This window comes from Conger conger, chromosome 17 (assembly GCF_963514075.1).
Source record: "Conger conger chromosome 17, fConCon1.1, whole genome shotgun sequence".
NCBI lineage: Eukaryota > Metazoa > Chordata > Actinopteri > Anguilliformes > Congridae > Conger > Conger conger.
This window is the reverse complement of record NC_083776.1, coordinates 1191248-1212329: the sequence shown is the minus strand read 5'-3', so window position 1 is coordinate 1212329 and position 21082 is coordinate 1191248. Positions and strand designations below refer to the sequence as shown.

Genomic DNA, 21082 nt, shown 5'->3' with positions numbered 1-21082 from the left:
TGTACCGCCCTGTCTTACAGTACAACCCAGCCTGTACCGCCCTGCACAACCCAGCCTGTACCGCCCTGTCTTACTGCACAACCCAGCGTGTGCCGCCCTGTCTTACTGCACAACCCAGCCTGTACCGCCCTGTCCAACCCAGCCTGTACCGCCCTGTCTTACTGCACAACCCAGCCTGTACCGCCCTGTCTTACTGCACAACCCAGCGTGTACCGCCCTGTCTTACAGCACAACCCAGCCTGTACCGCCCTGTCTTACAGCACAACCCAGCCTGTACCGCCCTGTCTTACTGCACAACCCAGCCTGTACCGCCCTGTCCAACCCAGCCTGTACCGCCCTGTACAACCCAGCGTGTACGCCCTGTCTCACTGACCTCCTGCAGCTTGAGCTCCTGGTTCTCCAGGGCGTCCTTCAGACGGCGTCTCTCGCTCTCGCTGTCGGTGAGCTCCACACGCAGGCTGCTGAGCGCTCCCTCAGTCTGCCGCGCCCGCTCCTCCCAGCTCCCCGCCTCCTCCTCCGCCCGCCGCTGCGCCTCCTGCAGCTCCACACACTCCTTCTCCTGCACACACACACACACACACACCTCAGAGCAGGCCTGATTACACACACACACACACACACCCCAGAGCAGGCCTGATTACACACACACACACACACCCCAGAGCAGGCCTGATTACACACACACACACACACACACACACACCCCAGAGCAGGCCTGTTTACACACACACACACACACACACACACAAACACCCCAGAGCAGGCCTGTTTATACACACACTCACACACACACACACACACTCACACACACACACTCACACACACACACACTCCTCCTCGGTGACGATACACAGGCTCTGTGGGGGTTCAGGTGCGGGCCTCACCTTGCAGGTGAGCAGGACCTCCAGGCGCGACACGTCACTGTTACAGTCCGCCAGCGTGCGCTGCAGACGCCCCCCCTCCTGACTGGACTCTTCCAGCCTCAGCTGCAGGGCCTGGGGAGGAAACGGGGCCGTCAGACCCCGAGGGCCCCAAAACCCGCCACCCGAACCGCCTGTAGACCCCGCAGGACCCCAGAACCCACCACACTCACCACCTGAACCGCCTGTAGACCCCGCAGGACCCCAAAACCCACCACACTCACCACCTGAACCGCCTGTAGACCCCACAGGACCCCAAAACCCACCACACTCACCACCCAAACTGCCTTAAACCTTCCCCTGCGTAGCTCACCTGCTGGTCGAGTCGGGCCTTGTCCAGGTCTTCCCGCAGCAGGGAGTTTTCCCGGAGCGCTCCGTCCTTCATCCTGGCCAGCGTTCCCAGCTCCTCCTCTGCGTCTGCCAGCTTCCTGCGCAGCACCGCGGCGTCCTGCTCCCGCCCGCAGACCTGCTCCCGCAGACCCCTGGAGCACACGCTGGGGCTCAGAGCGGGGCTACACGCAGCTACACGCATCTACACGCATCCTACACTCTACACACACCCTATACACACTCTACACACACTATACACAGACCCTACATGCACCCTACACACACACTATACACACTCTACACGCATCCTACATGCACCCTACACACTCTACACACACCCTACACTCTAGACACACCCTACACACACCCTACACACCCAACACACCCCAGAGCAGGCCCGATTACACACACACACACACACCCTACACACACTCTACACACACTATACACACTATACACACACTCTACATGCATCCTACACTCATCCTACAGACTCCTCCACCGTGTCTAAGTGACTTTTAACCAGCAGGAGGGCAGCTTACTCTGCGGATGCTTGCAGCTCATCCACCCTGACCTTTAACCCGCGGATCAGTCTGTCCTGGAAGAATAAAGCACAGAAGGAATGAGCAGTAGTTAAACTCGGGCCCACACTGTGGCTGTGTCCCCTCCACGCTGTGGCTGTGTTAGCTCAGCGCTCACGCTGTGGCTGTGTTAGCGTGTCCCCTCCACGCTGTGGCTGTGTTAGCGTGTCCCCTCCACGCTGTGGCTGTGTTAGCTCAGCGCTCACGCTGTGGCTGTGTTAGCTCAGCGCTCACGCTGTGGCTGTGTTAGCGTGTCCCCTCCACGCTGTGGCTGTGTTAGCATGTCCCCTCCACACTGTGGCTGTGTTAGCGTGTCCCCTCCACGCTGTGGCTGTGTTAGCGTGTCCCCTCCACGCTGTGGCTGTGTTAGCGTGTCCCCTCCACACTGTGGCTGTGTTAGCGTATCCCCTCCACGCTGTGGCTGTGTTAGCGTGTCCCCTCCACACTGTGGCTGTGTTAGCGTGTCCCCTCCACGCTGTGGCTGTGTTAGCGTGTCCCCTCCACGCTGTGGCTGTGTTAGCGTGTCCCCTCCACGCTGTGGCTGTGTTAGCGTGTCCCCTCCACGCTGTGGCTGTGTTAGCGTGTCCCCTCCACGCTGTGGCTCTGTTAGCGCGGTGCTCACGGCGACCTCTACCTTCTCGTCCAGCTGGGTCGTGGCGGAGGCCAGCAGGTCAGACTCCCGCTCCAGCGCCCCCTGCAGGCTGCTCTTACGCTGGTCCAGCTCAGACATGGCCGACTGCAGACCGCCCACCTCATCACGGAGACCGCTGACCTGCCGCAGCAGTGTGTCTGAGACACAACCCAGCACAGGGGTGTGAGTGTTACACAACCCAGCACACAGGAGTGTTAGTGTTACACAACCCAGCACACAGGAGTGTTAGTGTTACACAACCCAGCACACAGGAGTGTTAGTGTTACACAACCCAACACACAGGAGTGTTAGTGTTACACAACCCAGCACACAGGAGTGTTAGTGTTACACAACCCAGCACACAGGAGTGTTAGTGTTACACAACCCAGCACAGGGGTGTGAGTGTTACACAACCCAGCACACAGGAGTGTTAGTGTTACACAACCCAACACACAGGAGTGTTAGTGTTACACAACCCAACACACAGGAGTGTTAGTGTTACACAACCCAACACACAGGAGTGTTAGTGTTACACAACCCAACACACAGGAGTGTTAGTGTTACACAACCCAACACACAGGAGTGTTAGTGTTACACAACCCAGCACACAGGAGTGTTAGTGTTACACAACCCAGCACACAGGAGTGTTAGTGTTACACAACCCAGCACACAGGAGTGTTAGTGTTACACAACCCAACACACAGGAGTGTTAGTGTTTCACAACCCAGCACACAGGAGTGTTAGTGTTTCACAACCCAGCACAGGGGTGCGACAGTTACACAAAAAAAGTATGGGAGACCGAATAGGGGCTGATGGGATCTGTAGTGCGGAGGACGTGGTGAACAGAATAGGGGCTGATGGGATCTGTAGTGCGGAGGGATGCTCTCACCGTTCCTCTCCTCTAGTTGTTTGTTCTTGTCCTGGGCAGTCTGCAGCTCTCCAAACCTGGCAGTCAGTCTGAGCTGACTGTCACTCAAGGCTGTCTCCAACTGGTTACCGGACAACCTTTTTATACAAACACATAAATATACACACACACACACACACACACACACACACACACACACACACACACACATAAATACACACACACACACACACACACACACACACACACACATAAATACACACACACACACACACACATAAATACACACACACACACACACACACACACACACACACACAGGCATAAAACAGGGTGTCACGAGTACAATGTGCCAGCGTGTCCTTGTGTGTCTTAGTGTGTCAGCATGTGTGTGTATGTCGAAGCCTGTGTGTGAGTGTGTGTGACAGAGTGTGTGTGAGAGTGAGTGAGTGAGTGTGTGAGTGAGTGTGCGAGTGTGATTAATGGGTGAGTGTGTGTGAGTGAGTGAGTGAGTGTGAGTAATGGGTGAGTAGTGTGTGTGTGTGTGAGTAATTGGTGAGTGTGTGTGAGTAGTGTGTGTGTGTGTGAGTGTGTGTGTGTGCGTAATGGGTGAGTGTGAGTGAGTGTGTAGTGTGTGTGTGTCTCGCCTCAGCACGCTGCACTCCTTCCTGCTGCGGTTCAGGTCTCCCTCGGTCGCGGCGAGCTTGTGGCCCCGGCTGGACACCTCCTCCTCCAGGTCGATCATGGTGTCCTTCATCAGAGCCTGCTTGGTCTTCAGGTCCCTCTGCTCCTGCTCCAGCTGAGTGCACACGCAGCCAGTCACCACCGGGGGCAGCGCCTCTCATTCACTCTGCCCATAGCCAAATATGCCTCACAGATAATAAAACAATTATTATGATTATTATAATTTGATTCAAAAAGAAACGAAGAGCAGATGAAATAAAACAGGGAGAATTGGACACAGGCGTAATACAGTTTTTGAGCTTTTAATATGACCCTGAAGCTTTGGATATGTTCAACAGGAAGTAAAACAACTGCAATTTTGGGAGAAGTATGCATATTTGAGGGCCATGTTTGACTGGTGAGGTCCACGGAAACCTATTGCTTCTTAAATAATTACAACCATTCAAATAACCTCCACGTGTTATCCGTTGGTTTTGTTATTTTCTTCGATTTCGATGTTTCTGGTCTCATTGAATAAGGCTTCCACTACTGAGATCTGTCCCGGAATAAGGGCTGTTGCTAGGACCGTTGTCAGGGAAGTGCCAACTTGACTTTCCCTGCTTCACCTTCACCAAAAGGGACAGACGCCAAAATATAATGCGCTTTTTATAGAAGCCTTAAACCTCTTTATAAACTAGAGCGAAATAACTGCCTTGTGGTTGTATGCCTCCGCCAGCCAGTCAAGTTGCAGTTTACATACCTGTCTGTCCAGCAATAACCAACTTCTCATAATGAATCCACAACAAGCAGAGCTTAACGTATTTTTATACATTTAATTAAATAATGAATGTGCTGTTTCTTTGTCATTGGTGTTATCTATAATGTAAACAACAAAATATTGAAAAAAATATTTCTTCTCATTACAACCTTAATATTTAGCTAAATGTCAAACCAGCAACAACTGAAGAATATTCAAACAAAAAGTGTTTGATACTAACTCTATAATATCAACTAATGACTACATCACCAATCAACAAACAAAATAACCTTTGACCACCAAAATCTAATCGGCTCATCCTTGAGACCAAGTGGACATTTGTGCCAAGTTTGAAGAAATTCCCTCACGGCATTCCTGAGATATTTAATGAGAAAGATGAGCGGTCACAGTGACCTTGACCTTTCATCACCAAATCTAATCGGCTCATCCTTGAGTCCAAGTGGAAGTTTGTGCTGAAAATTGGCTGAGAAGTGGTGGTTGGGGCAGAGCCTCGGAGGAAACCTGGATTAAAATGGCGGAGTGTTCTGACCGTGTAAATGGCGGAGTGTTCTGACCGTGTAAATGGCGGAGTGTTCTGACCGTGTAAATGGCGGAGTGTTCTGACCGTGTAAATGGCGGAGTGTTCTGACCGTGTAAATGGCGGAGTGTTCTGACCGTGTAATGGCGGAGTGTTCTGACCGTGTAATGGCGGAGTGTTCTGACCGTGTAATGGCGGAGTGTTCTGACCGTGTAATGGCGGAGTGTTCTGACCGTGTAAATGGCGGTCTGCAGATCCTCCACTCGCTGCTCCAGGTGAGCCCTCTCGCTGATGGCCGTCTCCTGGGAGATCTGCGCAGCCACACAGGTGAGCACAGGTACGCGTGCGTCAGTGCGCACAATACATCTGACCAACTCCTCACAGCCCAGTACAGTATTACTGCTGAAGGGCTGCTCTGACCCCACAGACAGACACATACACACGCACACACACACACACACAAACACAGACACACACATACATGCACACACTAGCACAGACACACACATACATACACACACACACACACACACACACACACACAAACACATACATACACATAAGCACAGACGCACACACACTAGCACAGACACATGAGCACACGCACACACACACACACACACACACACACACACACACACACACACACACACACACACACACACACGCATGCATGCATGCATGCACACACACATCCTTCCACATCTCTATCTCTCTCCCTCTCTCTCTCCCTCCTCCCTCCAGGCCCTACCTTCAGTCTCTCCCTCAGACTGTCCCTCCCTCCCTCCCTCTCACCCTCTCTCTCACCCTCTCCCTCTCTATCTCCCTCCTCCCTCCAGGCCCTACCTTCAGTCTCTCTCTCTCCCTCCCTCTCACCCTCTCTCTCACCCTCTCTCTCCCTCTCTCTCTCCCTCCTCCCTCCAGACCCTACCTTCAGTCTCTCCCTCAGACTGTCCCTCTCTCTCCCTCCCTCTCACCCTCTCTCTCACCCTCTCCCTCTCTCTCACCCTCTCCCTCTCTCTCCTCCCTCCAGGCCCTACCTTCAGTCTCTCCCTCTCCCTCCCTCTCTCTCTCCCTCCTCCCTCCAGGTCCTACCTTCAGCCTCTCCCTCAGACTGTCCCTCTCTCCCTCTCTCTCTTCCTCCTCCCTCCAGACCCTACCTTCAGCCTCTCCCTCAGACTGTCCCTCTCTCCCTCTCTCTCACCCTCTCTCTCTCCCTCCTCCCTCCAGGCCCTACCTTCAGCCTCTCCCTCAGACTGTCCCTCCCTCCCTCCTCCCTCCAGGCCCTACCTTCAGCCTCTCCCTCAGGCTGTCCCTCTCTCTCTCCCTCCTCCCTCCCTCCCTACCTTCAGCCTCTCCCTCAGACTGTCCCTCTCTCCTCCCTCCTCCCTCCCTCCTCCCTCCAGGCCCTACCTTCAGCCTCTCCCTCAGGCTGTCCCTCTCTCTCCCTCCCTCTCTCCCTCCCTCCCTCCTCCCTCCAGGCCCTACCTTCAGCCTCTCCCTCAGACTGTCCCTCTCTCCCTCCTCCCTCCAGGCCCTACCTTCAGCCTCTCCCTCAGACTGTCCCTCTCTCCCTCAGACTGTCCCTCCCTCCCTCCAGGCCCTACCTTCAGCCTCTCCCTCAGGCTGTCCCTCTCTCCCTCCTCCCTCCCTCCCTACCTTCAGCCTCTCCCTCAGACTGTCCCTCCCTCCCTCCAGGCCCTACCTTCAGCCTCTCCCTCAGACTGTCCCTCTCTCCCTCAGACTGTCCCTCCCTCCCTCCAGGCCCTACCTTCAGCCTCTCCCTCAGACTGTCCCTCCCTCCCTCCAGGCCCTACCTTCAGCCTCTCCCTCAGGCTGTCCCTCTCTCCCTCCTCCCTCCCTCCCTACCTTCAGCCTCTCCCTCAGACTGTCCCTCTCTCCTCCAGGCCCTACCTTCAGCCTCTCCCTCAGGCTGTCCCTCTCTCCCTCCCTCCAGGCCCTACCTTCAGCCTCTCCCTCAGACTGTCCCTCCCTCCCTCCAGGCCCTACCTTCAGCCTCTCCCTCAGGCTGTCCCTCTCTCCCTCCCTCCAGGCCCTACCTTCAGCCTCTCCCTCAGACTGTCCCTCCCTCCCTCCAGGCCCTACCTTCAGCCTCTCCCTCAGGCTGTCCCTCTCTCCCTCCTCCCTCCCTCCCTACCTTCAGCCTCTCCCTCAGACTGTCCCTCTCTCCTCCAGGCCCTACCTTCAGCCTCTCCCTCTCTCCCTCCCTCCCTCCTCCCTCCAGGCCCTACCTTCAGCCTCTCCCTCAGACTGTCCCTCTCTCCCTCCTCCCTCCAGGCCCTACCTTCAGCCTCTCCCTCAGACTGTCCCTCTCTCCCTCAGACTGTCCCTCCCTCCCTCCAGGCCCTACCTTCAGCCTCTCCCTCAGACTGTCCCTCTCTCCCTCCTCCCTCCAGGCCCTATCTTCAGTCTCTCCCTCAGGCTGTCCCTCTCTCTCTCTCCCTCCTCTCTCCCTCCTCCCTCCAGGCCCTACCTTCAGCCTCTCCCTCAGACTGTCCCTCTCTCTCCCTCCCTCTCACCCTCTCTCTCTCCCTCCTCCCTCCAGGCCCTACCTTCAGCCTCTCCCTCAGGCTGTCCCTCCTCCCTCCCTCCCTACCTTCAGCCTCTCCCTCAGGCTGTCCCTCTCGGTGGTCATGCGCTTGAGGTCGGTGGAGGCCTCCTCGCGCTCAGACTCCACGCGCTTCAGGATGCTCTGCGCCGTCAGCGTGCTCTTCTGCGTGCGCGGCGACTTGGACTTCATCACCTCCCGCCGCAGGTGCGCGATCTCCTCCTGCGCCTGTGGGAGATGCCGCAGATACACAGTCCAAAGACATGCAGGTCAGGCTGAATGGAGAGTCTAAATTGCCCGTAGGTATGAGTGTGTGAGTGAATGGTGTGTGTGCCCTGTGATGGACTGGCGACCTGTCCAGGGTGTATTCCTGCCTTTCGCCCAATGTATGCTGGATAAGCGGGTTAATCGATGCTTCAAGCTACACTGTAATGTGTTCAGTTACGCAACATGAAAAGGAGACAATGAACTCAAAGTGTGTGCTTAATGTGTGAGTGAAAACTCGTCAGCATCAAACAGGTGCCAGAGGCGGTCATCCTGAGGGTCACAGGAGGAGGGTCACAGGAGGAGGGTCACAGGAGGATCAGAGATATAAACCTGCTAGCCTCCTAGCCTAGCCCACAAACAGCATAAGCGTATGTGTACTAGGGCTGGGCGATAAAGCCATCACGGTAAATCGATTTGTTTCTTTAGCGCAATAAGAACTATCTCTGGCAGGTGGCGGGAGGTTTCGTTCCTCCTTTTCCTCTGTAATCACTCGATACGGTAACACATCTCCAAACCACCGTGAAATGCTTCCGAGGGAGAAAAAAACATCACTTGAATCTATTCAATGTCGGTTAACTTCCCTATTAGCTTCGAAAAACACACGGCGTACGTTTTCGCTCCTTATCCTTGCAGTCATGTTTTTATCTACCACATGGAAACATCATGGCCCAGTTGCTGTCATATACACACTGAAAATATACGGGTGATGTTTTTTTATACCCCCGGAAGCATTTCACTTCGTGTGCTACCGCGTCCGGTGCGATTAAATAAAAAAAGACGACTGGCGCATGCCCCAATAGCGGTATGGCTCAGCCCAACACCACACCCGTTTGTGCTGGTGTGGCCTTCTGCACGGCCAGGGCTTTCGGGGTCCAGCTCACCTTCTGGTACTGCAGGCTGGTCTTGTCCCGGTCGGCGGACAGGACTTTGACGTTGCCCTGGATTTCAGACAGGTGGCGCTCATACTTGTCCAGCAGGGCCTGCAGGTCTTCCCTCTCCCTCAGGAGACGCATCAGCTCCGAGTCATAGGCCGCCCCCTGAACGGGGGCAGACTAAACGACACAACCAATCACACACCTGCAACTGAAGCTCCCGAAGGAAACAACCAATCGGGCGCCTCCAACTGTAGCTCCAAATCGCAGAGAGAGAAACACACGGAAAGCACCAGCGTGAAACAATCACCACTCACCACGTTTCGGTAAATACAAACACAGTAAAATGAAAAAGTCAACGCGTACCTTTGCGGGGGGGGGCCTGGGGGGCCCCCGGGGCCCGTTGGTGGAGCGGCTCGGCCTGAGCATGCTCTGCAGTCTCTCCGCTTCCCGTTTGTAGAAGTCGCGGTCCTCTTCCACGCTCCGCACGAAGGAGTCCAGCCGTGCTCCGCGGCCCCTGGCCCCGCCCCCCTCACACCTGCGCACACGCTCCCTCTCTGCACCTGCACGCAGCGGGAACGCCACACCGCACACTCAGTACAGACGCCGAGACGCAGGCCAGAGCAGCGCTAGCTTCTGCCATGTGATGTATAATAATCTTATGATAAAAGAATCTTTCGCAGGGAACCTTTGAAAGGCGGGGAGTTGATTTGACTGACGTCCATTTTGATATGACTGATATATACACTCACTGAGCACTTTATTCGGGCACCTACACCTACTTATTCATGAGATTATATAATCAGCCAATCGTGTGGCAGCAGTGCAGTGCATAAAATCATGCCGATATGGGTCAGGAGCTTCAGTTAATGCTCACATCAACCATCAGAATGGGGAAAACATGTGATCTAAGTGACTTTGGAATTATTGTCGGTGCCAGACAGGGTGGTTTGGGTATCTCAAAAAGTGTTCATATGCAGCAGTCTCTAGAGTTGGCAGAGAATGGTGCAAAAAACTAAGAGCAGCAGTTCTCTGGGCAGAAACGCCTGTTAATGAGAGAGAAGGGCCGGACTGGTCAAAGCTGACAGCTGACTGGTATGCAGAAGAGCATCTCTGAACACACAAAGCGTCAAAACTCTAAGTGGATCGGCTACAGCAGCAGAAGACTTAAAGGTACAATAGGTCATTTTAGACTCCTAACGGTCAAGAGAGGAATTGCATCACGAAACATCCCCAATCCACAACACTGTTTATCCCTCCTGCTTCTCGACCCAGCAAACACAAAATGTCCTCACGATGTAACAATGTGTTAAAATATTCCAAATACATTGTGAGGACACTGTGTCCCCACTAACTGGGAATGGTCTGAGTGTATTTTAACTGGGAATGGTCTGAGTGTATTTTAACTGGGAATGGTCTGAGTGTATTTCACACAGGAAATAAGATTTACTCCCACGTCTATCCCATGAGCACCCTGCACCTGGCAGCTGCAGCTTCCCCAGCTGATTGGCCAGAGCGTCCCTCTCACGTTGCAGCTGTCGCACAGAGCCCCGCAGGTTCTGGTTCTGGTTCTGGTCCACTCTCCGGCGCGGCTTGGTCTGCAGCTGGTCCAGTCTGTGCCGGGCCAGAACCCGCTCCTGTGGGAACAGGGGGGGGAGAGGGAGAGCGATCAGCCTCAGGAGTTTCCAGAAAGTACTTTCATCAGCAGTTTAGAATTCATAAAGGGACATGGCAGGGAATCCTCCTCGAGCGAGAAAGGTCGCCATGACCACGTGATGTGCGTTCTAAACCAGTACATTCCAACTTTCTCCAGTTTGCCTCAAATGTTAGCCAACAGCTTTAAGAGGTAGAGCGTGGCGAACCAAAATGGCTGCCGACTGGGAAGACGCCGAGATGCCGGCCGTTATAATGCACTTTAATCAATCTAATATTTGTTCTTACCTTTTTAAAGAATTCCAGGTTAGCAGCTAATCAGCTGGCTGGCATTGTTAGACCTAAGTCGCGTCCATTTGTATTAAAAAGGCGTTGGTGATGAAGTAAATGGAACGTTCATTTACCACCGTCCAACGGTAACCGTTTGCTACAAACATACTGCCGTTCCTCACAGACGTTTGCCGCCTTGCTACGACAGAAAATCAGACTCTGAAATGTGGAGACTACATTAAAGGTGTCAGGATGGGTGTACTACACCAGACCGCAACAGGAGAACACGAACAGGCGGTAATAAGCAGCGGTCCAGGAGGACCATACAGCTTTAAGGTGGTGACGGTATCCGCCCGGCAGGTGGCGCTCTGAAGACAGGTGAAAAGCTGCTTCAGCCCTTTCCGTTCGCACCCGTGCCCCGCACACAGCCCCGCGGCGGTAGCCCACCTCAGCCTCCCCTGCCCTGGGGCTGGCTGTGTCCAGCAGGGTCCCCTGGTCCTCCTGCCTGATGCGGCTGAGCTGCTGGTCCTCCTGGGTCAGATCCCCCACCTGCCCGCTCACCTGCCCCTTCTGCTGTAGCCTGGAGACATCCTGCCTCGACACAGACACAGACCTCCATTAGACACTGACACAGACACAGACCTCCATCAGACACTGACACAGACCTCCATCAGACACCGACCTCCATCAGACACAAGCACACACATATATATATATAAACACACACACATACATACACACAAGCACATACACACACACACACACATACATATACACAAGCACATGCACATACACGCACACACCCATACATATACACAAGCACATACAGGCACAAACACACAAGCACACATATACACAAGCCCACATACGCACACACACATATGCACAAGCACACATGCACACATACGCACACACACATACACAAGCACACCTATGCACACACACAAATACAAGCACACAAATATCCACACACAAATACACAATCACACACATGCACACACACATAGGCAAGATCACACACGTCCACACAAATATACAAAAGCACACACACACGCACAAACATGAAGGCGCTCAAATGTAATATAGTAAAATATGTTTGTCCTCTTGGTCGTTGAATTGTCTCAAAATACTGATATGAACTATCATAGCACTGAAATGGAAATTTACCTGATGATTCGGTTCACTGGAGATGCTCCTGTGCTCCTCGTTTGTGCCTGCCTTTTCTGTCTCACTCAAAGGACTCTGCAGATCACAATTACACTGAGCCTATTATTGCTTAAATGTTCAATTATTGTCAATTAGCATCTGCTTAACTGTGCTTTTAAATCTAATGCACCGCACACCAGATAAATCAAATTTGCTATACACCCATTCGTGCACAAACTCACCGCACACACACACCTGCAGGACTCCACTGAGACATTCAAAATGGGTTTTATTCGCTCTGTTCTAAACAGTTACGGTTGGCATGGCAACGTTCATGCAACCATCTGGATGCACAGCCAAACATATAAACCCATGGCATGCACACGCCGTGAAGATGCAATGCAGAAATAATAACTTACGTTAGCTAGTCATTTTAGAGAACCATTGGCGCTTAACGTTTAACGTTTTTCCACGCAATGTACAAAATTTGCTGGCTGCAGCTAGTCTAGTCAAATAGCTCGACTTTTGCTTTCCTTACCAGCGCTAAATAACGTTATATACTGACAGAGAAGTGACTATGTTAGGTAACGACGTGATATAATTAACCAGAAATGTACAAAATGACATATTAACCGTAGTCATAACGTTACCTTCTTCGTATTAACTGTTGACAGGAGTGGAATGAAAAATATCACTAGAGCTGACGGAGTTTCGTCAGTAGTGACAACTAAACCGCTTTTCTGCTCTGGTTTAGCATTGACCAATCACAACTCAGCATAAGTATAACAACCAATCACAACCAAGATTTTGCTTGCTGTTGCGAGCGGCGCCTTGGCAACTTGGCGTTCTACACAGACTACACAACTACCCAACTCTCAATGAAGTTTGGATCAAATTTTGTAGTAGTAATAGTAGTAGTACTATTACTACTACTAATAATAATACTACGTTTGACGACATGAATAAGCTATCATTTACACATGCTAAGAAAAATTAAGTTATGCAGTCAATAACGTTAATCATAACATTAAGACTGTTTGCAACCTGAAATGCGTTCTTTGCAAAAAAAAAAAAAAAGAATAAGCAGACAGGCATATAAGAATAGAAATGAAGTAAAGTTAGATTTCTGATCCACTTGGCAATATGAAATTGGACATTTTGGGCTGTTTGTCAAATTTGTTTGTAAAAAGAAATGTGGCCAGACGTTCTCTTCTATATCTGGTCAAATAAATCCAGCTTTGCGCAGATAATTGTTGTATAAACAAAACGTACTACGTGTGTTTCATAGTAGGTAAAGTGTAAGGTGCATGACATTTCTCTAAATAGTTTACCTCTTGTTTGTCCATATCGCTTGTGGATTCATCCATTTTATTCACCTTTATTTTCTGCAGGAGTTTCCGAGGAAAGGGCATTTGTGATTCTGGGCTGCGGGAGTTGCTGCCGTACGTCTGACCCCGTGCTTGAGGGTGGTGAATTAGTCTGCCCTACCTTTCATGTCACGACATGCCTGCAACTATGACGGGGAAGCGTATCGCTAGTGTGTTGTGTGTTTGCGCGGAGCTAGCGTCACATATGCAATAATTGCATCGTTTAGTTTTTCAAGTTTACATTTTACAGAATGCAATGCAATATACTTGAGACGTGCTTAATGACGACAATGGGTAATATAGTGAAGACTGCGCTTGCAAAAATCTGTATGTTTTTTTAAGATGCATCACTAATGTTGAAAATTGCATACACTCAAGAACTGCAAGAAAGGTTGCTCTTACATTCTTGGACAATCTGTAAACCGAACCCCGTGTTTGGGATCCCGTGTTCGTTTCACCACTAGATGGCGCTGGAAGGTATGCTTGTTGTTCCACGTCCTTTAACCCAGGAAGTAGATCTACCTGTCATGGGCTGTGCATGGCCAAGAAGGTATAGGTAATTTGGATTCTGTACGTTGAAACGAATCTTTTTCTTTTGTGTTTAAATGATTTGCAGCATTCGCAAAGGTCAGTCAATTGACGTACGATGATATTAAGGCACGGTGTCCATGTGTACGCAAACACTCGCGGCTGCTTACGCCTAATTCGACCTCAGAGCACTTTCTCAGCTGTCATTGAGGAGCATGGCAAAGCTGGACTTGTCCTTCAGTCCGTGTCCACTGACATTTATGAAAACCTGGCCTTTGAGGACTGGGTACACGATCATGTCGACATGCAGGACCGGAAGATACTGTTCCTGTGGAGGAACGCGTCCGCGGTGGTCATCGGCAGGCACCAGAATCCCTGGCAGGAGTGTAACCTCCCGCTCATGAGAGAGAGGGGGGTCCCACTGGCGAGACGGCGGAGTGGAGGAGGGACCGTTTTCCAAGACCTGGGGAACATCAACATTACCTTCTTCACGTCAAAGCGAAAGTACGACCGACACAAGAATTTAAACATTGTTACCAGCGCTTTAAAGAAACTGCGTCCCGGTCTGGATGTGCACGCGACCGATAGATTCGACATACTTTTAAATCAGGACTTTAAAATATCCGGGACTGCCGCCAAACTGGGGAGAGCGAATGCTTATCATCATTGTACTCTGCTTTGTGCGGCGGATCTGGCATTGCTGTCCCCGGTTCTGAAAAGCACTTGCAGAGGGATCAGGAGCAATGCAACCCCCAGTGTGCCCTCGCCAGTGAAAAATCTCGTGGACGTGGACCCAACTTTAGACTGCGACAGTATAATGGAGGCCGTCGCCTCGCAGTATAGCGAAGAGTTTGGATTGAACGGATCAGTCATGCTTGTTGACCCAACAGATGAGCTATGTCTTCCCGGGATCCGTAAAATGGCCACTGAACTTCAGAAGTGGGAATGGATGTTCGGAAAAACTCCTAAGTTCAGCGTCAGCACCTGCTTTGAGGTGAGCTACGAAGCTTCCACCACCAAAGTCAGGCTGAATATGGACGTGAAGAATGGTATTATAGAGACCTGCTCGATCGAACTACCGCAGGACTGGCTGCCCTCAGCAGTCTGTCACGAACTAAACGCAGTGTTGGTCGGTTGCAAGTTCTGTCCCAGTGAAGTTGCGGTGCTTACGTCAGCTGTGTTGAGAACAACTCCCCTAAACAGTGAACTTGAAACCAAGATGAATATTCTTTGCCAAAATGTGGCTGCGGTCATGTGAATAAACGACAATGTACACCAGAATGAAAAAATCGTATTTTAATTCACTATATAAAGCATACAGTGCCTGCCACCATGATATGTATCCAACAAAAAAGTAACAAATGCACATGTGTAAATATACACCTAGGTCTGAAAGGCTACTCTCCTATTGTGCAAACAGGGCAGGGCTGACTCCAGTGCTAGGTGGATCACTGGGGCAACAATGCACGCAACATATTTTGGTGATTCTGCACACTACAGTGGAGCTTGGAAGCTTGTGCTTGAGATCCTGTTCTGTGCACAAGTGCATTCACTTTGCTCCCAAAACAGTGGGATTGACCCTTTAGATTTTAAAGAGCCATTTGTTTCCCAAATGGTGCAACAGTGATCCACCATACTCTGGAATTCTGGAAGACCTAGTCATCCCTATATTGCCAAGGCACTTAGTATTTCATCTTTCCTCATACAATTTCAAGTAAGAATGTTTGAACATCTTTTGTGACCAGGTGTTTAGAACAAGGACTGGGAGTAGATCTTCAAATCTCACCAACTTTAAGGTACCTTGAATGATTATTTTGAACCAACTCATGAAAGGTGATGAGATTGGATGATCCATGTTTGTCAGTTATTATAATGTACAAAGTAATTAACTCTAATGAAATGACCTACTCAAAAGTACATAAAGTGAAAGAATGTTGTTCCGAAAGCTCGAGAGAAGTCCAGTTTGATTTTTGTACTGTACCCAATGTCCTCCAGTAGATTTATGAAAACAGTATTTTCATGGTTAAGTTGTCTTTGTGTGTTTTGTGTGGAAAACATCCACTGTTGTCTCTTGGCACTGCCTCAGGTCATAGTCGCAATACCCGATAGAGAATCGACCCTGAAAGGAGAGGAAAATATATTTTCTAAATCTGCATGAGCATATTTGAATGGTGTAAAAAAAAAAACATTAATGCTTACGACTTTATCTTAAAACCATAGATCAAGCCTTGCCTGTGGCTTCTTAAAGTAGTCCAGTCCTCTTCCAATTTTGATTATCCAGCCATTGTCAAACCTGTTGAATTTACCACATTTCATTCGGAGTTTCCCTTGACCCACCACAATCTTTTCAGGATAAAACAGAGATTTAATGATAGAATAATACTGAGATAAGATCGTAATACTGAGATAAGACTGAGATACCAAACATTTCCACATTTCAGGCATAGACAATGGTAAGGAATTGGAAGTTGATGGGGACTGACCTGATTTCCCTGTCATGGATGGTGGAGGAGTACTGAAGATCCAGGGTCACCTTGTGGGCCTGCAGAGACTGCTTAATTTCAGCCAGAGCATTGGTCTGCTGGGAGGAGCTCTCACCCTGCAAAGCACCACTGAGCTTAAACGCATCCCAGAGACTAGGACACACAAAGGCCCTGACAGACACTGTAAATAAAGGTCCTATTAGAGAATTGATGACTGAAGACTAGATGAGTGTGAATTGTCATTAATTAATTAACAGTACAATTACTTATGAAAGAACATTTCACATGATTGTGAATCCGTGCATTATGAGAAGTGCATTTTCCAGTCAGTAATGGAATTTAAAATGACATTTATAGGATTTTGATGTGTCCTATGACATCACTAACTTGCGTAGCAGAGTTAACTTGGCTAGTTCGCTAGTAAGCACAGTAAAGTGCAGGAAAGCGAAGGCTAGTAGCAGGTTACTGTGACAACACTCAAATAAAATAAAAAAACATTGTTGCCCTTGTCTCGAGATGATTTCCTTTTTAGCTAACTGGTAACGCCGTTTGTCCAGCAAATATTTGGATGAGTGAGAGGCCGGGGTTGAAATCCTCGTTACACTTTATTTATTTATTTTTTTTAATCCTTTATTTAACCAGGTGAGTCCCATTGAGATTGTTATCTCTTTCACAAGGGAGCCCCGGCCAAGGGAGGAGCAAGCAGAGATGACAACATAATGTTCAATACAATGCAAAAGCACAACACAATTACACATTCATACTACACTTGCACAGATGAATGCAGACGCTGTAGTTCTGCGATAAAGTGTCTGTGCACTGCCGGAGGTGGTCTGCGCATGCCCACCTCATCCTGAGAGGTGAGGAGGTGAATCCTTTTGACTTCGCACGGGGCCTTCAGCAGCATTTCACAGAAACGCAAGAGGTTGTACAGCTGCCAATGAAACGGACAGGACACTCAGCACAAGAAAGAGAAGCACATTAACATGTAGGGCGGTGCTTTTGCCAACTACGGTCATAATGAATCCCTGAACATTTCGATTCAGTTTCTAATTCTGGAGTTATGATGAGGTGAAATTGTGATGTTTTTAGGTTATGTGGCCAGATACAAGCCAATGGCACTCCCTGGTCCTGATGTTGTTACCTGATGGATGTGTCTGACATAGGGATCCTCCACCCACACCTCCGTCAGGGTGTCACTGATGTAAGGTCTGAAGAGTTTGTCGTAGCTGTATCCTGTGGCATTCTCTGGAATTTTAATCTGTTCGTGATATTTACCCTCTTGCATGCAAAAGACAGATAAGAGGAAGCCATTTTAATGGTTAAATGCAGGAGTTTATATATAAACCAATGTTGTCATTATTTCACCAGGGAATCAACGTGAGTGGGAAAGCCAAGGGACTGTGTAGCCAATCAGAAGCAGGGGGTGATTAGGTGGCCAGTTTTATGGGAATTTGACCATGACACTGGTGTTAACACCTCCATTATGGTCGTTAACGATCACAGTGAGTCAAGACCTTGGTTTAACATCTCATCTGAAGGACCAAGCTTTCAACACCACAGTAGCTCATCACTGTACTGGGACATTGGATTTCCATTTGGTCCGGGGGGGGGGGGGGGGGGGTCATTCTTAATCAGAATTAATTCCTAAGAAGAGCTGTGATTTGAACATTTTAAACACAGTACCTTCTTTTTCTCGATTCAGATGGACTTTAATCTGCTCTGCTCGCTCCATGTACCCCTTGATCCTTTCTCTGTAGTGAGTTTTCTTTGAGTCATCCTTGACAGCTGTTGAAAAACAAGTCACAACTTGATTGAATCATTCTGCCATCATTGCATGCATTTCCGTTATGCTTTAAAAGTAATCTCGAATTTATAATAGACCCGGGTTCTTTACAATATGATAACGATAACGAACTCCATACCTTTCAGTACGTCCATGAGTAGCTGGATTCCTTCTTGGTAGCAAACGATGGACTCCTGGAAGCGGGAGCTCTTGTCCAACTCCACAGCCCTCTTGAGAACGGAGACGGCTGACGCTTCCATGCCCGGCACATGATTTTGTGTCATGATTAAATGGACCCTTGTGTCTGTCGCAAGACAGATTTGGGGGACAAGTGGTAATCCCGTTGTTTACCCAACAACAGTTTGGCGAGCGGGTAAGGACCAGAAAACGCATTCACGCCGTTCTAACGCTTGTGCCTTAAATTTCCTTTTAATAACTCGTCCACTAAGTGAACTGCGACCAACGACACAAACAGCTATACTAGTACAGTGTTTACTATTAGAACAGCGCGGTTGTATCGCGTTATGATGCAGCTTAATAAAACGCATAAATGATATTCGCTCTTAGCAACCACTGAAACAGCAATAACTTCCTGGTTGAACTTTACTTCTGCACGACACAATAATAATACCCTCAGGAAACATTAGACTCACTTTAAAAAATTGTGTTAGTGTGAAAGATATTGCACCATATTTAGATCCATAATAACCAACAATACAATTAGAAATTTCATGTTAATTTCAATTGAGCGCTGCTCCGTTATTTATGAAGAAATTTGGTAGATCACAGAAGGAACGACAGAGCTGGAGAAAAATCGAATGCGGTCAACAGAGCAAACGAAACAACTTCCGGTTTCCTTTAGAATTGGTGCGTGCTTGTGTGAACGTTGCGTTTTAATTGTTTTAAATGTCTGAGAAACGAAACAATGTACTGTTTTAAATGTAGCTGATGTACTGCCATAACTACTGCGTCTGCTAAATGTTAGATTTATGTAACGTTCATATGTTGCGAGCCATTTACAGAAATCGTATTTGCTCTTAGTTATAATAACCTTGGTGTCCCCGGTCCAAATGGCTGTTTTCTGTCGTGCATTGCAGAAACGTTCATTTGCAGTTAAGGTAAGAAGAATGTTTCAAACAGAGATTGGCAAATACATATATTAGTTGTTTTTGTTTGAGGAGGTATGGAATATTAAAAAAAATATGGAAAATATCTTTCTAGTTTCAGTCAAGAAGGTGGCAAGCAACTTTGTCGGAAGTAATTCTGATCCGATGTCTTAGTATAATAATAATAAATAATAATTACAGCGTTTTATTATTTATCTTGTATGTCATGCGGTGGTGCACGTGTGATGCCGTATATTGTAAAATGTGGTGTGCACCCATTAGGAGTAACCCTTGTCCATACATTGTCATTTTTATTTCAGAATCTACCAGCGGTCACACAGTTACCCTGGATCTTGTCGCTGCGCTGCAAATTCACCAAATCACGCATTCCTCCAGAGGTGTGGGAATTAACCAATTCACACCGTTATGTTTGCTTCTTGTGATAGTTATTTCTTTCTCATATGAACCGACCACAAGTGACATGGAATATATTTTTGTATGTATGTTTGTGTGAAAACTGTGCACTGTGTTTGTTAACCTACCTACTGCTCTAGACCATCGGGAGAAACATGTCCTGCAACTAGCAAATAACAAATATCTGATTTGTCATTCAAACGTGTGGATGTGTAGCGCAGTCTTAATCTCTGCATCCAGGTATTCGAGGAACGGTCCAAAGAGCACGAGAAATACGGCGGGAACCCCGAGCAGCCGCACATGCTGCATCTTGTCACGCGGGTGAAGAGCACAGTTCGCCGGCCCTACTGGGAGAAAAAGATTGTGCAAGACCTTGGCTTGGGGAAGGTACCAGTTGTTTATTTATTTTTTATTAATGAAGGATTATGCGTATGCTGTTACATGTCCGTAATCGTTCTGCGTGTATCTTTCCAGGCCCGTCAACCTTGTGTCCATAAGAACATCCCTTCAGTCAACCACAAACTGAAAGTCATAAAGCACCTTGTAAAGTAAGTTCATTTTGACCATTTTAAAGTAGCACGTAGAAGAGTATATTCCCCAACTACAGTATATGCTCAGTACAGGTTAAAGTGCAAAAATGCCTTTCGTTTGATGGCTGGATTTGCATTGAAAATAGGCACATATTTCACTTCGGTACAATGGTGTCTACACCCTGATGTACATCTAGGCTCTCAGCTTCTACCCAGTGTGATATGTGCTGGTTCATTATCTTTTACTCATACAAACTATTAATACGATAGTTCCTGTTAAATGCCGAATAACAGCCATTCTATGCACATTGATAAGGTTGTTGGTCAGGGGGCTAGATGGCGATGTGACGTGTTTTTGGGAACTGGGCTTAGGATAGGTTTGATTTCCAGGTGGGCCACTGCTGTTGTCATGAGCGACGGACTGACCTTCACTTTCCTTAGTCATGTTAGATGTCTGCCAAGATGACTCCTCTCATCTGTCTCCTTACTGAAGTCATTGGTCAGAACGGCGCGGCACATTCTGTTGGGTTTTCCCCGATGGTGGCGTAAAAAGCCTCGGTTAACACGGTAGCCTCCGCCGCAGTATGTTGGTGTGTGTTCAAAGTGCTGACTGTTTGCAGAATCCAACCCCTGAAGCTGCCACATGGCCTGCCAGCTGAGGAGGACATGGCCAACACGCTGCTGACCAGCAACGGGGAGCTGGTGATCAGGAAGCGGCTCCAACCCCTGGAGCCAAACGCCATCGAGCCCTAGGCTAACGCAACAGGTCGGCTATCGTGTAAAATAAAAGTATTCTATTGCTA

The 21082-nt window shown here is 49.1% G+C and overlaps 4 protein-coding genes across 6 annotated transcripts in view; 2 read left to right on the top strand and 2 right to left on the bottom strand.

The window, feature by feature from the left end:
* tsga10 (testis specific, 10) overlaps positions 1–13854 on the bottom strand; it is a 21676-nt gene extending 7822 nt beyond the window's left edge. The window contains exons 1-15 of the mRNA XM_061226851.1: positions 13397–13854; positions 12087–12161; positions 11367–11510; positions 10477–10633; positions 9363–9559; positions 9006–9176; positions 7906–8085; positions 5522–5599; positions 3978–4129; positions 3352–3467; positions 2466–2620; positions 1793–1848; positions 1234–1402; positions 885–995; positions 374–559 (exon numbers count right to left, since the gene is read on the bottom strand). Coding sequence (XP_061082835.1) covers positions 374–559; positions 885–995; positions 1234–1402; positions 1793–1848; positions 2466–2620; positions 3352–3467; positions 3978–4129; positions 5522–5599; positions 7906–8085; positions 9006–9176; positions 9363–9559; positions 10477–10633; positions 11367–11510; positions 12087–12161; positions 13397–13477 — 2028 coding nt within the window. The 5' untranslated portion in view covers positions 13478–13854. The remainder of the gene's footprint in view (positions 1–373; positions 560–884; positions 996–1233; positions 1403–1792; positions 1849–2465; positions 2621–3351; positions 3468–3977; positions 4130–5521; positions 5600–7905; positions 8086–9005; positions 9177–9362; positions 9560–10476; positions 10634–11366; positions 11511–12086; positions 12162–13396) is intronic.
* lipt1 (lipoyltransferase 1) lies at positions 13820–15249 on the top strand. Its single transcript, XM_061225512.1, has one exon. The coding sequence runs from the start codon at positions 14079–14081 to the stop codon at positions 15216–15218; it is 1140 nt and encodes a 379-aa protein (XP_061081496.1). The 5' UTR covers positions 13820–14078; the 3' UTR covers positions 15219–15249.
* mitd1 (MIT, microtubule interacting and transport, domain containing 1) lies at positions 15245–19973 on the bottom strand. 3 transcript variants are annotated; one of them, XM_061225516.1, is made up of 8 exons: positions 19878–19973; positions 18369–18533; positions 18130–18231; positions 17588–17724; positions 17291–17377; positions 16444–16559; positions 16193–16253; positions 15245–16079 (listed from the first exon to the last, which is right to left on the bottom strand). In XM_061225516.1, the coding sequence occupies exons 2-8, from the start codon at positions 18511–18513 to the stop codon at positions 15984–15986; spliced, it is 744 nt and encodes a 247-aa protein (XP_061081500.1). In that variant the 5' UTR covers positions 18514–18533; positions 19878–19973; the 3' UTR covers positions 15245–15983. The 3 variants fall into 3 exon arrangements, with proteins under 3 accessions (XP_061081500.1, XP_061081499.1, XP_061081501.1); XM_061225515.1 differs by lacking the exon at positions 19878–19973 and adding an exon at positions 18883–19089; XM_061225517.1 differs by lacking the exon at positions 19878–19973 and adding an exon at positions 18918–19089.
* Positions 19042–21082, top strand: mrpl30 (mitochondrial ribosomal protein L30). The gene is made up of 5 exons (XM_061225518.1): positions 19042–19347; positions 19656–19733; positions 19990–20136; positions 20224–20297; positions 20900–21082. Exons 1-5 carry the CDS (start codon positions 19300–19302, stop codon positions 21030–21032), a joined length of 480 nt encoding a protein of 159 aa, XP_061081502.1. The 5' UTR covers positions 19042–19299; the 3' UTR covers positions 21033–21082.

Excerpts from the sequence above, each read along its gene's own strand:
- mrpl30 (XM_061225518.1), top strand. The coding sequence starts at position 19,300 with ATGGCTGTTTTCTGTCGTGCATTGCAGAAACGTTCATTTGCAGTTAAG. Across the intron at positions 20,137-20,223 it reads AAGACCTTGGCTTGGGGAAG|GCCCGTCAACCTTGTGTCCA; the intron begins GTACCAGTTGTT and ends GTATCTTTCCAG. Across the intron at positions 20,298-20,899 it reads GTCATAAAGCACCTTGTAAA|AATCCAACCCCTGAAGCTGC; the intron begins GTAAGTTCATTT and ends GACTGTTTGCAG.
- mitd1 (XM_061225516.1), bottom strand. The coding sequence starts at position 18,513 with ATGACACAAAATCATGTGCCGGGCATGGAAGCGTCAGCCGTCTCCGTT. Across the intron at positions 16,560-17,290 it reads TCCTCACCTCTCAGGATGAG|GGTGAGAGCTCCTCCCAGCA; the intron begins GTGGGCATGCGC and ends GGTGCTTTGCAG. Across the intron at positions 16,080-16,192 it reads ACTACTTTAAGAAGCCACAG|GGTCGATTCTCTATCGGGTA; the intron begins GCAAGGCTTGAT and ends CTCTCCTTTCAG.
- lipt1 (XM_061225512.1), top strand. The coding sequence starts at position 14,079 with ATGATATTAAGGCACGGTGTCCATGTGTACGCAAACACTCGCGGCTGC.